Source organism: Centruroides sculpturatus, unplaced genomic scaffold (genome assembly GCF_000671375.1).
Source record: "Centruroides sculpturatus isolate CEXI.00-Female unplaced genomic scaffold, Cexi_2.0 scaffold833, whole genome shotgun sequence".
Classification (NCBI taxonomy): domain Eukaryota; kingdom Metazoa; phylum Arthropoda; class Arachnida; order Scorpiones; family Buthidae; genus Centruroides; species Centruroides sculpturatus.
In genome coordinates this window covers 195,165-211,909 of record NW_019385052.1, presented here as the reverse complement: position 1 = coordinate 211,909, position 16,745 = coordinate 195,165, and the positions used below count along the sequence as shown (strand labels likewise).

Below are 16,745 nucleotides of genomic sequence, written 5' to 3'. Positions count from 1 at the left end.
AAATATACCAATTACATGATTAATAAATTTGAAAAACTGTCAGTAGTAATAATGCCTTTAATAACAGTTTTTGGCTTTTATTCAAAATGTAATAAATATGATCAAATATTATAAAAATGTTTCTTTATTTACCACAAAATTTGCTTTAGATTTTGTCTTTTCATCATTTTTCAATTTCAAAATTAATAAACTAACAACATACAAATGATATTTTTTACATCATTTAAAATATAAATAACATTTATTCTTTGGATTGAATTACTACTGACACAGTAAATTCTATAATTAGGAACAGTAATAAATATCCTAATAGCTGACCTTGGTTATGTGGAACTTGAAATAAATTTTAACAGAACATGTGATATGTGATTTACATTCTTTGATAAAATAAGTCATATTTAAGTTGACCATCCTATAATTTATTAATTACTATTTTTAAATGTTTTTATTAAGAAATATGATCAAACTTGCTGTATTTCAATTGTTAATTTTAACTGTGTTAACTTCTGAATGTTCATACTGTAGTTGTTTATCTTCTTTTAATAACTTTTACATTCTAACCTTATCATTCTAAAAATTAAAATATGCAAAATTGTAACATTTTAAAGTAAATAAAATTTATAATATTGTTTTACAAGTTTTGAATATTTTTTTCCCTGACAAACTAACAGAATTCATATTAACAGTAATATAGAAAACTACATTAATCAAAACTAATCTTATCTTTCTACCATAAAATAATTACTAATTATGCAAAAATAAATTTTGTGAAAAATTAAAAAATATATATATGTAAACTTCAAAGGAATGTAGAATTCTGAATTTTTATTTATCAATATTCACCTCTACAGTGTCCCGTGACATGTGGTGAAGGGGTATCTGTTAGAACAGTAATGTGTATGAAAGATAATGAGAAAAAAGAAGATCAAGATTGTGATCAAACAAATCGCCCAGCAAGTGAAAGGCTATGTAGTATTTCACCATGTGATATTCTTCCTGTTCAAGCTCCTGAAATTCCACATATTTCCCATAATAGTGTAGAAGGTGTTTCTTACTGGAGAACTGGACATTGGGGAGAAGTATGTTTCTTATTTGATAATTAAATGTAAATAATAGTAGATTATAAAATACTTTTCTCTATTAGTGTTCAAAATCATGTGGAAAAGGACAAAAACGAAGACAAGTTGCTTGTTATGATGAGGCAGGTCATATTAGTAATCAATGTTCACTGCATCATAAACCCCCAACTGTTTCATCATGTAATAATGATCCTTGTCCAAGTTGGATTACTAGTGAATGGAGTATGGTAAGTTGATCATTAGAAATTAGTTTTAAGTCTAATATCCAAAATTAACAAGGAAATTAAATGAAAAACTTTTGTTAAATAGTGCAGTCATAGTTGTGGGGGTGGAATCCAAATACGATCAGTTCACTGCCAAACTGCAGATAAAAATGATTTATCTGAAGACCGTTGCGATTTTGATAAGAAACCTTCCACTAGACAAGAATGTAACCAACACCATTGCACACATTCTCTTCATTATCGTTGGGAAGTAGAACAGTGGACTCAAGTAAGAATAACATATATTGTTAAGTGAGAGATTTGTTAATATTTGGTATATTAACATTTTTATAATTTCATAGTGTAATGTATCCTGTGGTACAGGACACAAATACAGACATGTGTATTGCCAGGATAGTAGACATTCTATCGTCTCTGATAAAAGATGCACTACTAAAAAACCTCGAACTGTTAGAAAATGTAAAGGAACAGAGTGTCCTTTTTATGTCTGGAAAACAGAAGATTGGTCTGAGGTATGTAGTCATAATATTAAAGAATTCATTATTAAGTCAGCTTTTTGTATAAGAATTAAGTCATTATTTGATCTGATTCACATTTCAGAATTTGTCACATTTTTTTCTTCAGAATCATAAAAGAAATCTATGCACAAAAAGATTTTGTTGGAATGTTCATAAGTTTTGTAAATTAGTTTCACATAATCGAGGATACACAAATTCAAAATAAAAATACAACATAAATAAAATATTTAGTATCAGTTATATGAAGTTAATATATGAAACTTACATAGCCCCAAAGAGTTTCAACACCAATATACTTATTTGAAATGTTCATTTAATAAATTTTAACATAACAGATTTTTAAATATATTAAGTTTAGTCTTTATTAAAAATCATTTACATTCAAATTTTTTCAATTCAACATTCTAATGAGGTAGATTATATTATAAACTTACATCTAAAGTAAGAATATAAAGAATTTCAAAATTATTAAATCCAAAACAAAATAATAATCTACATATATTTAGTGTAAAATAAAACTTTTAAGTTATTTTGATGAGTAAGATTTAAAAAATAAATGTTTTATCATAAAAGCATTTTAGTGTATCTTCAATTTATTTTTTTATATAGAAAATGATATTAAATATAATTTTTTTTAAATGTGAACAATATTGTTTTGAATGTTTTTGATAAAAAATAAATTAAATGTATTTAACACTTAAAATTAATCAAGATTTGTATATTTATTTCATGGCTACTTTTAAGAAGAAATATAAAATTAAAATTTGAAATTATATTGTGAATGATTACATGTATGGGTCCTATGTATTACTTTATGTAAAAGTAAATCATTTATTATTTATTTTTAGATTAATTTAAGAATTTTATCTAGTTATCTGTGTTTTACTTTTAGTTTAATTATATTCTATAAAATATAATTTCAGTGTTCTGAATCTTGTGGAAAGGGCTTACAGAAACGTAAAGTTACATGTCACCAACTGAATCACTATGGATGGATGAATCCCAATAGTGTCACTCAACCTTCTAAACATGGAGATCCATGGTGTGATTTAAAAAGCCGTCCAACAGATGTTAAAGCATGCAATCTAGGAAGATGTGATAGTAATACATATTGGAGGGTTGGATTATGGAATGAAGTAAGAATAAATCAAATAGATCAATCATTTCTAAAATACATTCAAGCAAAATTAGATAATTTTAAATTAAATCCATAAAAATAGTGTTCACATGAATGTGGAAAAGGAAAACAAAAAAGAAAAGTGCAGTGTATAAATTCACATGGAAAACGAATTCCCCAAAGGAGATGTGAAATGTCATTAAAACCAAAGCGAAGAAGAAATTGCAATAAACAACCATGTATGTGCTAAATTTATCTGTAACAAAAATTAGTCATATTTAAAATATAAAATTTAATTTATAAAATTATTAGGTACACCCACTAGTTGTAGTGATTTGCAAAGAAGAAATATTAGGGAAGATGGAGAATATCAAATACAAGTGAGAGGTCGTTCTGTGAGAGTTTATTGTTCTGGAATGAATACAAGTAGTCCACGAGAATATATCACCCTTATTAGTGGAGAAGGTGATAATTACTCAGAAATTTATGATAAAAGGTAAAGTATTTAACAATGATCTAACTAATAAAAAATAAATTTGTTTTATCTTTTGTTCACTATTTAAACTTGTAAAATGAAATGACTTAACATAATCAAAAGAAATAATCATGCAGACTCTCTTCATTTTACTATTGAGATCTGATTTGCATTTTTATTATGTTCAGGTTAGTGAAACCAGAAACATGTCCTCACAATGGTATGCGTCAGGATAATTGTGAATGCATAAATGATGACCGAGCTGGAGCAGGACTTTCTACATTTTTTCGAATTGGAATAAATATCACTTCATTGCAAATTATGAGTAAGAACTTTAAAAATTATCAAATATATATATTGGCAATTTTCAAAAATTTACAATTTTAAATTTAAATTTTTAGCTCACGATTTTACCTTCAGCCAAACGCATCATGGACATCAGGTACCCTATGGAGAATCTGGTGATTGTTACAGTATGAGACATTGTCCTCAGGGCAGATTTTCTATTAATTTAATGGGAACAGGATTTATAGTTTCTCCAAAGACAAGATGGGTAAAGCAAGGTAATCGACCAGCTTCCAAGATTCAAAAATTAGAGGTGATTAATATTAAGAAATCTGTACAAAATAAAAATATAATTAAAATTTATTTAAAATTAATATAAAATGTTTCAAAAATCAATAGAATGGACAAGTGGTTCAGGGAAAGTGTGGAGGATATTGTGGGAAATGTGGACCAGATTCCAATATAGGATTATTATTGGATGTTGCTCCTCCTTGACTCTGGTAATTATTTGATTTACATTTTATTTTGCATTATTTGACTATAGAATAATTGCTTAATTTTTTTTTTTTTTTCAGATTCATTTTAGGATCCAACAGTATATATATACATATATATATATATATAGTTCATTGAACTGAAAATCAGCATTTTGTTGTTCCATCTATGATCAGTCCATTTTTTTCAATGTGTTTGTATCTATATATATTTAAAACACACAGCATTGTGTTCATCCATACTGTCAGCTGACTGACACATTCTCGAAGCACAACTAGATCTGAAAGAAATATGCTGTTGTAAACAGCATCTTAAATGAAAGACAGTCAACAAGATGCACCAAGACAACAAAAGATACTGGTTTCTAATATCTATCTTAATATTGGCATCCTAGAACACTTTAAAATTATCATAGAAATATTGTAGGCTGTAAATAATATCTGGTTCTATAATCAATAGTCACGAATCTCATACCAAAGACAATAATACTTCCTCTGAAGCTTTTCAGTGCCGACTTATTAACAGACTGGATCTATACTATGTTAACTCTAATTTAATAGATTGGTGCTAAAAAAAAACCAAACAATTATTTGCCTGATATTGTTATAGATTATTAATATTTGTTATGAATGCAAAAATTGAAATGACCAGTATTACACCAAGAGTCTGTTAAATAACTACCTCTGGATGCCTGATTTGTTTATAAATATTAATTGCCATGAATCAGAAGATCTGCCTTATATTTATTTGTATGCTGTAAAATTACTTTTTGCATCTCTCAATTATATTCATTCTTTTGTACACTGCCATTTTTGTTTAGATTGTTCATCTATAAAAATCAAAGTCCTCGAGAGGCAGCTATCAATCAGAATACAGTGACGTCCACTCGACGAGCTCAAAAACACACTGCAGAGCAATATCAGCTGAATGGATGTCTTAAAAGATATATTTTTATTGTTTACCATTGTTGTCTCGTGCTTCAATGTGTGCTTTGTCATTTTGGAACATTGCTGATCACTGCCACTATTCGACAAGGGGAACTAACAGATGTCACATAAATCATGGGGAAGTTAAAAATTGGATTAACAAATTAAGCAGATTTGGTATTTAAAGAAATAGTACTTTTTTATGCTTTTAAATAAGATGACTAACTATCTGTAAAAGCAATGTAAAAACTATATAGTTTTTCATTTGTAAATATTATGTACAAAGCCTTGTGACTTAAACTACTATGTATTTATAATCTATGGACCAACTAAACTTTCTTACCCCTACTGTAGGGGCTTGTTATTGCTTATTTGTGCTTCTTTTTTTTTGTAAAGAAAACATAACTTTTTTTATTTTTAAACAGTAAAAGTGTGCAGTTAAATTAATTTAACTGTTTAAAAAAATACATATATATCAAAATATATGCTTTTATGCATTAAGTCTTAGTTAAAAATAGAATTAGTGTCTGTTTCTATATCAATGGAATCTTTTAATATTACAAATATATCTGTAAATTTGAAGAATTTGAGTTTTGTGAACTTTCTGAATCAAATAATTTATATGTTCCTTTCTTCCACACATCATGTACTGTACTTTAAAGATATATATATTTATATGGAAACAATGTTTCACATGCATGAAGAAAACATTTTTAATATAGAAATTTGCATTTTAATACTATTATTGAAAGATTGTTTTAGTTAAGGTACTGTGCATAGTAAAAATTATGTTGAATTTCAAAAATAATACTTACAGAAATCAAACAAAACAGGAATTATTTGTACAAGTATTTTATTGAATATCATTTTATAAAAACAAAATATTGTATGCACACTGAAACATATAGCTTACAATGGAGTATTATATTTCAGCCATTTAATGAAATTTCCCATTTCACCCTCCTGGTTGATATTTGAGGCTGAATATTGATTGTACAAAGTACAAATACTATTTAGCCTTAAATATAGAAAAAAGAATACTGTTGGTAGTATAAAAGATAATATTAGAAGCATATTTGAGCATAAAATTTTGTTGATCAATGACCAATGATGATTTCTGATGATTTTATGCTTCCACAGGATTATTTCTTTGAAAAGCTCCAAACATCAATCCCACTGATTGAAACAAGGGATCTAGTACACCACGTATTATTACACTCCACACCTAAGACAGATAAATTGGAAAAAATTTAGTTTCAAAATATAATATTTTTATTTAAAAATTGTTAAATTATCAAATTTTAAATACAGTGGTACATCATTACAAGAACAATTTCGGTATTTGAATGCATATTTGGAAAAATTTGCTTGGTACTTGGAGCTTAAAACCACATTTGACATATTTGAAGTTAGGTGCATCTTTCTCATTATGATTTTTTTTTTATTGTTTATATGGCATTATATCTTTTACAAAACTCATAAAGCATAATATGACGGATATGCATTTTATCAGCAGACATTTTGACTTTATTTTATTCAAACAAAATGCAAAAAGTTTAAGATAAACTTCTAAACAAATAATAGAATCTGGTACTAGCAAATGATGCGTTAAATTAGCAACTGTTAAAATTAAATTACACATTTGAGCTAAGTAACGACAGCTATTAAAAATATGCAAAAACTTCCCGTTTAATCCAGTAAAATTAATATTTTTTTTGTATTTTTTTTAATGATTTCTGCATGCTAGGTTTGTAGAATTCTTGTTAAAATGCTTTGTAAGTGTGTTTTTCTGGGTGGGGTCTGGAATAGATTAATCTAATTTATATTATTGTTTATGGGAAAAATTCATTCGATACTCGAACAGCCTTCTGGAATGAATTAAGTTCGAGTACCAAGGTAACACTGTATATGCACTGTTGTTTATAACTGATTTCATGCAATCATTATTTTGAAAAGTAAATTTCTATAGACCTACACTATTCACTTTATCATCCTATAAGAACATTTAATGCTATAAATTATCAATATATTAATAAATATAATTTATGGTATTGTTATTCAGTCAAGAACATTAATAATTATATGAAACTTAAACTGTGGAGAATTTTAGTATATTTACATTCTGTAAATTCAAAAAAAGTGATTTATATGTGCAGGTTTTGGTTAAACTTCAGCACTTCAGTACACTTTTAAAATAATTATTCCATAGTAAGTTAATGTTTAAAGATAGGCATCTGCAGAAAAGTTACCAGGGAGAGAAAAAGCTTGGAGACAAATAATTATATCAAAAATCTTTGATTGTTTAATTTTGTTTAAAGATATGATAAATTCATTTCATTGCACAATATGCAATACTAGAATATGTTTCTGGGAAATGTTGATTTTTTTATTTTGTGTTCACAAGCCTATTGTTTGGAATCACTATTGTTATTTTTTTAATAACTAAATGCCATGTTAAGAATTTAGTGTTCATTTATATTTCAAATACTACAGAATAAATTCAATGTACCTTAAATGTTCAGATAAATTGCCTTGCTGAAAATTAACATAAATTATAACAATAATATGATGCTAGCTTATTAATTTTAATTTATTCAATTATGAACACTGTTATTTTAATTCTTGTGCTTTGAAATATTTCTAGAATGTTAAAGGAATGATAGAGTATAAAAATTAGGCATTGTCAGGTCAGGAATGAGTTTAATTTTTTTTAGTGTTTCATTTTATGTAGGAAATTTATTACAATTCTGTTTATAAAGGGCTGTTTTTGGCTTATTAAAGCATTAATTTAAAAAAAAAAAAATTATCATAAATCTTTGGTATTTCTCCCTGAAAATCAATACAAAAAAACTGAAATTAAAAAAATAGTTGTATGTGGAATTAAAATCATGCTGTATTAGTATCAAATTATAATTTTTGTTTTTGTAATTTAAATATATTTACCTTTCTGACTGGGAAGAAGACCAGTTCAAGAACTTGGAGCATTGGTGTAATTAACCAAACGTGGATTAAAGTTAATATCGAAAAGATGAGACCCCAGACCAGAGCGAAGGGGATGCTTATCAATGCAGTCAACACTCGATATACCCAATGCTTTGTTCCTGTGAAGACGATATAAGATGATTTCCAGCTTCCATTAAAACTGTGAGCTGCATCGCTCTCGGCCAAGACGTCTTCAAACACCAACTATTAAAATTATATGTTATTTTAGCATACAAAACAGACAATTCCGGTTGAAGTGAATCAATTTAGAAGTGCGTTTAAGTTTCAGTGCTTTTCAGTTTTTTATCAAAGGTTTCGATTCATTAAATTTTATTCATGCATTTAGTTTAGACCCAAATCGTTAAGTTCTAGTCCATGTGCAATGACTATCGAAGGGAAAATTTCCAGAACTCTGTTCTTGGGATTCAAACTTTAATCTTAAATAACAATATGCAATAAAATACAAAAAGCAATATTCATACCGTACTGAAAAACGCTAAAATATGTGCATAATTTACGTTTATGTATTCGAATTTTATTGCCGGATACAGCAATTTATCTATACAAATTACATTGCTGAAGAAGGGATTATAAAAAAACGGATTTAAATATGCAAAAATGCAAATATTTTATAATTTAAAGAAACTTCCCTAGCGGCTCTGTTTCTCTAGTAATATAAAGAAACGAAACGTTTGTATAAACTTTGCAAGTGATTTCTAACCAAAACCAGTTGTGTAAAAGCCGTCTTCAATTTAAAATTGTTGCAAACCGTTTAAATTAACCGCACCATACTTAAATCGTATTCTAAGCACATAAAAATGATGTAGTTCTAACATTGCACAAAGGAAAAGATTCTACAACATTTGAAACCCATCTGAAAGGTGTTTTTATCCCATCAAAATGCTTTAATCTGGGTGGAGAGATCACGGGAAGAAACATCAAAAGAACTTGTATAGTATTATTTAACAAGGAATCCTGTCGGAGCTTTTACTTCATTCTTCTTCAAGTTGGCCTTTTGAATGGAAGTTGTTTGTCTGCAAACCAGCCTAGCCTCTAGTCTTGATTAGAAACCGTGATAGAAGGGAGTTACAAGCCATGGTATGCGATCTCAGCCCCGAGGGACGATCATTCAATATGACTCAACCAACAACATGAGTCATCTTTCTTAGATTTGGGTCATGTCTGGAGCTAATAGAAAAATTGCTTATTTTTTATATATATATATCTGGGGGCTAAATATCTTCCGGACGAAAGGAGGTTGAAGACAGGTTTTCTTCTACAGAGGGTCGTTCCAGGATGACGAATATCGTTCTCTTGAATTATTCATGGACTCGAGAAGAAATCGATTCTGTATTACAACCCTATACAGCATAATATATTTTTTTTTAAGCTATATAATTGAAGAGTTAAGAGAATTAAAATTCTTTTGGATTATTTACGACGACAAAATATGATGGATCAATCCTAATAACTAATTTTGCTTTGTGCGACAATAGCGCAAATTTGCGATGATATCTTATTTTTATAGCGCGCAATTTCTATAGTAGGAAGAAACAATATTACAATATTGTTCTTCAGATATAGATCGAATTGTGCAGCTTCGTCGATATTAAGACAATAGGCAAAATGCAATCGTTAACAAAGGATAAAATACATGCTTCCTATCTTTATTCGATCTGGCATGTTCTATTTTTATATAATTCCAGTTAGGAGCTTTTCCCAACACGTTTCTAATCCTGTTTTCGGGACCTAAACGCCTTTGCAACACTCACGAAAAGCAAGAGATTTAAAAGATTTACTCTCCCCACACTTCAGAAATTTCAAAATATATTCTTTTTATCTTTTTATTTTTCCAAGAAAGATTAGAAAGATCTTTAAGAAGTTACCTTACTTCAAGCAATTAAACTGCTTTTTTTAAATCTCACTTTCCAAGAAGACCCCTTCTACCGATCAAAGGGCCTCCCTACTCTTAAGCGATGCTCTTGAATTTTTTAAAATAAATTTCAGGATACACTTATGTCTTGTGATTTAAATAAATATATTGTTTATTTATATTCTAAGCTTATAAAATTGAAGAAAATTCTTCTATTCACCAAGAAACAAATGAAAAAATATTACATTTTTTGACTTCAAAAGTGAATCACCTTATAGCTGCTTATCAAGCCCGATATCTTCCATACTTTTAAGGCTTCATACATATCTCAGATAACAATTTCCCTCTTTTATCGAGACTTTTAATCTAATATTTTTTTCGACTCTCTTCCTGCTCGGAATATAATTAAGCGCCTCTATTATCCTTTCTTTTTTTTATTTTTTGATGGAGTTTTTCTACATTTAACAAGCAAAATTCCTAATTAAGACAGCATAGACTTTGTTATATACGAAAGCTCCTTGCAAAATTTGGAAAAACGGTTGATATTAAAAGAAGGAAAGTATAAATTAGGAGGGCGACATGGCTTCGTTCCCGCAACATTTCCCACTGTTCGACGGAAATTAATTATAGAGAAAATGATAAATGGCACAACTGTGACGTCTAATCTTCATTTAGTTAGAGTGCAATTAAGAAGATTCTTTACAAATTTAGTATGTAGGGTAGGGGGTTTCCGCTAGCTAATATCTCCTTGATTTAGATACACGTTTTTAAATTATTCGGCTTGGAAGTTTGGGTAAAATTTATAGAAATCGCCAGCCCTTCCTTTGGCAACGATGAGATTCATGCTTATTTACATATGCAGAAACATGAGACGACCTCTGTGGTTGCTACAAAATGCCAACAATTCAACACACGCGTCACTTATTAGCAATTAGCAGAGCGTCGCAAATATCGCGATAACCGAATGACCTCATTCTTGACAAGAGCTATGGACAAGCGCTAATGCTTCAACTTACATTAACATGGTCGTTGACTCTTTTTTCGTCTCGATCTAGCAAATTAAGGCCAGCTGTCATGGTCTCTGCGCAAGAAATGCTCCTCTTGTGTGATTTTTCCTTTCTTATTTTCTTCTCTCCATCCATCTCTTTGCCATCCACTTGTCCTGTTTCATCTTCACTCTTGTCTTTGGGTTCCTCTTTCTCCACAGACTTCAATTCGATGTCTTTTTCCTTACCTTCAACGCACTCCGAATCCTCCAGAAGAGGAAGAGTGGATTCGTTTAGCTTCGTTTTGGATTCCGATCTCTTTTCTTTGATGTCTTCCATGGCTGAAAAACAAAATAAATGAGTCGAGCAGGCGAACACACCTCTTATTAAGATCGTTTAACAGAGGACAATTTGATTCGATTCATTTAATAGAGAGATAAAGAATAAGAAACTTGAAGTCACAATAGACTGGGCGCCACCGGACACTCGTTGAAAAATCAACAAAGCGCCAGTTGTAGTTTCCTCCCGGGGTTCTGTTCAGTTATGGACCTACGATATGTGTTGAATTACACGTATACACACAGCATTGTGCGGTTTGATGCTAATTAAGATGGTTAAAGATAATAAGGGGGAGCTTATGTTGATAAAAGTCAGTCACCCTCTAACTTAAGAATAGTTTAACTAATTAATGGAGACGGGCAGGTGCGTGGTTTAATTCGTGCGTCAAATTGTTGATTTCTATAGCCGACATTATGATTTCCATCAACAATATATAAGGGATAAATAAAGATGTATCACGCTGTTGATCTGTTATACTAGTCACGTGCATGAAAATAAATAAAGATCCCTATCGAAAGTTTAATCTCTTTATTCCTTATATTTTGTGATATTATCTTGATCGGAAATGTAACTAAAATGATGAATTAGGAGATTAGTTCTTACAATTTTGAGGAGTAAAGATTTTTTAAAATCATTTTCAACTATACTGTTTGCTCCGTAATGCCTTCCACAGTCCAAGCAATGGATTAATTATTAAAATTTTATATTTAAACTGGCAACTATAAAAATATCTGACACATAGAAGTGTGAAATATGACCATAAAAACAACTGGCATAAAAAGTGGCTAGCGGCATTTTAAAGTGGGATACATCACATCTGGAATAGAGAAGAGGTTCAAAAACTCTTATCATAAACAAATCAGAAGATTAGGCAGTGTTTACGATGTATCAAAGTAATTCTAGCTATGCTTAACACATAGAAAAAAAATCAAATTTACTTCTTTATCAGTCAGAAATATCAGATTATCCTGGTGGCTTTGTAAGAGAGTTGGGAATGTGCTTTAGTGTATGAAACCTAACTCTATGTATGACAGCTGCTTTCAATACTAAACAGTAGCTGGAAAACAGAGAACAAAAAACAATGTAAGAAATAGCTTCCCCCTATCTACAGAATGTGCTCGGATTTCTTGTGCACATTCTTCCTTTCGTCATTGGAGGTTAGAGCGAGAACCAAACGTTACTTAAGCCCTTTAGAATGCGAAATATTCGCAAGAACACCACACTCTTCAAATTGCATAACTGTTGATCATAACTTATAAATCGAATGATTGATCGAGTGCGATCTTAAGAAGTTATTTAATGACGTATCAGTATACAATAAATAAATAAAAAAATTCACATTTTTAAAACTATGCGACCTTTAACGAGTCACGTGTCGCGAGCGAAAGTAACACACTTAACCAAGTTTATAGAGGAAGTTAAGAGATACAAAAGTTTTAAATGTGAAAAGACAGGAAGTAACCGGTGTAATGACCAAGAAACTCGAATATGACGCAGAAATTTAATTACTTCAATGCCTGTTAGGGTGCAAACAAGTGGTTGACCATGCATACACGTCACCAACCACATGCTCTACTACTTTTTTGCATCCTTCTACAGAGAAAGATATCATTAGCGGTTTGAAAGAATCATCTCTCTCACGAAGATACTGTTACGTGTAAAGTATCTATCACTCTACACTGCGATTTTCCCGATCGCCATTACTTAAAATGCGAATTCATAGGAAGGCGCACTCGTTGAAAACTTCACGTGATTGAAGAGCATCACGTCGAGGATACTCAATTGTACAGATACGAGAACCAGATAGCTTAAAACACTTAAGGAAACGCCCACGATTCTTGTTGTGTGCTAAATATAGTGATGCTGTACTCTAAACTGATAGTTATTTCGTGATTTGATAAGGATACGTGCAAGGCCACGTTTAAGAATTGCGCTGTTAATTCCTAGCAGTGATGCGTGAGTTTAAATGTAGGCAGGCTTGTGAACTGACTCTATTTTTTCTTTTTTTTTCTTTTTTTTCTTTCTTTCAAACACAGGTTCATTACGTACGGTCACGCGATTAAACAGAGCCGTATCAATTAACAATATTGATAAACAGTTTCTGAAGCAATCGGGTGATTTGGATTCGCTATTGTGTTTCTTACCCGCTTTTTCCCCCCTTCCTCCCCGGCCTGACCCTTTTTTTCTCGCGTGATTTGGAGCATTGTTTCGCTGCTTGCAGTCACGTGATGTTTAACGGATGCACAAATGATTTTTTACGGTTTTATGGGAGTTTTTAAAGTTTACTAGTTTATCTGGCATGGGAAAATTTTCTTCAAAAACTGTATATTTATATAATTATCCATTGACGAGTCACGCGATATTTATTGTACGTTCGTAGCTTTTCTACGTATTCTATTATTCTGATAATCGACCAAATTAATATGCGTACGCATATAAATAATATTTAGTAACGCATTGTTAGTAGCGCTTAGAATAACCTTAACAAAAATTGAAAGTCACGTGATAACATGTCCGAAATGCACTGAAGCTAAACACCTGAAGATGTCATCGCGCGATTAATCAAATAAATCGAATAGGTTCTTGGATCACGTGACGAATTCGACTCTTCTGATTTGCATGGGTCGAATTCGTCACGTGATTTTTCTAAGTTGCGTTCGAAGTAACAATTTACACGCATACAAGAGAATTTCGTGGATTATGCGAAGGTTTTTTAAGAGAGTAATTCGCGGGTGCTTCTTGGGGGTTTTTTTTTAAAGTATAAAAAAAAATAAACGAGAAAATCACGTGAACTAACGCTCTAAAAATACAAAAACCTACCGAAAATAAATTTTAGCGCGAAAAACTAATAAACAAAATCGAGTTATTTAAGGCCATTCCCGGTAATTAGTGCGAGTGGAATTTTTCTGAAAGAATAACTAACAAATTTATCTGTCCTTTAAAGATGTGCAAAGACTAATACCAGGTGTGAGTATTTGCAAAGTATTCGCGTGCTGCTGAAAGGATACTATTTTTGTCTCGTTTCCTCTGTAAGAGCCATGTTTATTTGTAGTCGAGACGTTCGATGAAAAGCCAAATAAATAAAATATAATTAAAGCAGATGTGCTTATCGGCAACCTCTTTTCTTAGCTCCTTGAATCTTGTACTGCATCATTAAATTCGGTACACGTGATCGACTCTCATAACGGAACCACTCCCGAATCGTTCGTTCGGTTGTGCTGGGAAACGGTTACAAAGTATTTCTTTCAGAGCAGAGTTTTTCTTCCTGAAATAAGTGAAACAGTAGAAGAAACCACATAGCCGATAATGGTAGTCACTCAGTTGAATGGGGGGAATTTTCAGACACGTGGAAAGGGGCCCTTTACGGGGTTATAACAGTGCGAGAAAGCTTTTCTTAAAGTAACACAGAGGTCTTTTTTAAAGTCTAGCAACATTTTAAAAGTTTTATTTGTTTCTAGTACACGTTTTCATTACGTTTCGGGCATCGATGAGATACGATAATTCGAGATTAATTTGAACATCTGCTACCAAATGAGTTATATCAGCATATTTTACAGATTACTAATCACTTGATTGATTTATTTGAGAGGATAGTCGCGTGGGCTACACAATCTAAAAGATGTGGGATGATATCAAAAGAGTCACGTGAACCGTAGAAGGGAAAAAATCGTAATAATAATAATAATAATAATAATAATAATCTCCTCACCCCGCTGGAGAGTCGATTAGCCGAATTGTACATTCCAAGCAGTTTAACTTAATCCACATTAATTGCCTTAATTGAGGCATTTCTTTATACGATTGGGTGTCTTTACAAGTGTTCATTCTTTCCTATCAAAACTTAAATTACACAATCCTCGAGTACCTTCTTTAAAATGATACTGACACTGCACTCCTTACAGACGTTTCACGTTTCTTCGTATGTTTCCAGAAAGTAACATTTAACTAACACAGAAAACTTCATTGTCCTTAACAATGAGGTCCTCTGTAAGGGGGGGGATAGTTGTCGAGTGTAAGGAGAGAAAGGCCAGAAACGCGCAGTTTAATCCTGAAATGACCTTTATTCAGACAAATGATGAAACGCACATGTCCTCCCGTGCAGACACAAATTTGTTCCGAAAGGGATTATATTTCCTCCCCTAGAAAACTTCTGCTCGGGGGAGAAGTTCAGGGACTTTGCAGAGGTCATTGACAAGTCCGAATGTAACTACGAGTAAATGACTCGATCCGGGTAATAAAACCGTAAAGAGGGAACAGTGAGTGGTTCGCAAGTTACGTTTTTTGCCGGTATCACGTGATTTTTTTTGTTAGTCCACCCGGTTCTCGTGCGACACGCATTACACACCAAGCGATGCGAACCGTTGGAGTAGCGAGAGGTAACTACTTTTGTAAAAATGAGGGAAGGCGTGGCGCTTCCAAGATCGCAGGACTCCCGAAAATAGCTTCTGTCCGCAACAATGAGATTCGACTTCCAAAGGGAGTTTTACACACCACAATTGCTTAAAATTACGTGACAGGAGCAGTATTTCGGGCGTGGCATTCGCGACCCCTTGTACGGTTTGAGGCCTTCTGTTACACGGCCCATCACCCTCGGGGGTTTGAAGCGGAAACTAAATACTAAATTAAAAAAAAAACACGCACTCAAGATAGCATTAGAAAATTTTGAAGGAAAATCAAAATTAATTTTAAAATAGCAATTTTTAATAAGTGTAAAATAGAAAAAAATATATAACTTACCTCAACGATTCAAACAGAAAGTTAAACTGACGCTTAGCAAGCCACAAACAGTCACCAAGCCAACCACAGCCAATAGATGAGCTTGTGTCTGCAATCCCGCTTATTGCACTAGAAGACCCCACCAATCCTCTCTCCTATTGGCTAAAGTAGCAATTGACGGGACGTGAGAAACCTGCTGATGTATGGCAAAAGACTTTCTCACAACTACTTTCTATTATACCATCCTCGGCGGGGGTTCCGAATGGGATAGCTGCAAAGAAGCCCCTTTTCTTGTTTACGCTTTCTCGCTAGAGAAATTTTAGAAAAATATTTCTTCAAAATTCTTCATCTTTTAGCAGAATTTACCACATTAACGCTAAAAATGTTTTCATATTTCCAACATGCAAATGATTACGGAAGTAATAAAATATATTATTCTAATAATAAAATAAATTTTTATTTATAAATTTAAATGGCGGATGTGACGCAATTTTAAATATTTAATTTATAATTTTATATCTTCTTTTTTTAAATTTTAATACTTATTTAAGTAAAAATGTAATATTTATAATTCGATTTCGTGAATTAAACGAATTTTTTTAAAATCCATATTAGCGTCATTTATACTTTAATATAACTGTAATAAGGTTAAAACGTTTAATAAAATAAAATTAATTTTTAATTAATTATTTTATAAATATTAATATAAATATAAAATCTTTAGATAATA

The 16,745-nt window shown here is 31.1% G+C and overlaps 2 protein-coding genes across 2 annotated transcripts in view; one reads left to right on the top strand and one right to left on the bottom strand.

The window, feature by feature from the left end:
- The window catches only part of LOC111633973 (A disintegrin and metalloproteinase with thrombospondin motifs 9-like), a 46,869-nt gene extending 41,387 nt beyond the window's left edge, over nt 1-5,482 (top strand). The window contains exons 41-51 of the mRNA XM_023378631.1: nt 852-1,079; nt 1,145-1,306; nt 1,389-1,571; nt 1,645-1,815; nt 2,745-2,957; nt 3,042-3,177; nt 3,251-3,434; nt 3,602-3,738; nt 3,815-4,011; nt 4,098-4,198; nt 4,274-5,482. Of these exons, the coding sequence (XP_023234399.1) occupies nt 852-1,079; nt 1,145-1,306; nt 1,389-1,571; nt 1,645-1,815; nt 2,745-2,957; nt 3,042-3,177; nt 3,251-3,434; nt 3,602-3,738; nt 3,815-4,011; nt 4,098-4,193 (1,707 nt within the window). The 3' untranslated portion in view covers nt 4,194-4,198; nt 4,274-5,482. The remainder of the gene's footprint in view (nt 1-851; nt 1,080-1,144; nt 1,307-1,388; nt 1,572-1,644; nt 1,816-2,744; nt 2,958-3,041; nt 3,178-3,250; nt 3,435-3,601; nt 3,739-3,814; nt 4,012-4,097; nt 4,199-4,273) is intronic.
- A 761-nt stretch (nt 5,483-6,243) lies between these two features.
- Nucleotides 6,244-16,260, bottom strand: LOC111633968 (caveolin-1-like). Its single transcript, XM_023378627.1, has 4 exons — nt 16,037-16,260; nt 10,991-11,301; nt 8,063-8,305; nt 6,244-6,344 (listed from the first exon to the last, which is right to left on the bottom strand). The coding sequence occupies exons 2-4, from the start codon at nt 11,297-11,299 to the stop codon at nt 6,246-6,248; spliced, it is 651 nt and encodes a 216-aa protein (XP_023234395.1). The 5' UTR covers nt 11,300-11,301; nt 16,037-16,260; the 3' UTR covers nt 6,244-6,245.
- Between the last annotated feature and the right edge of the window lie 485 nt (nt 16,261-16,745).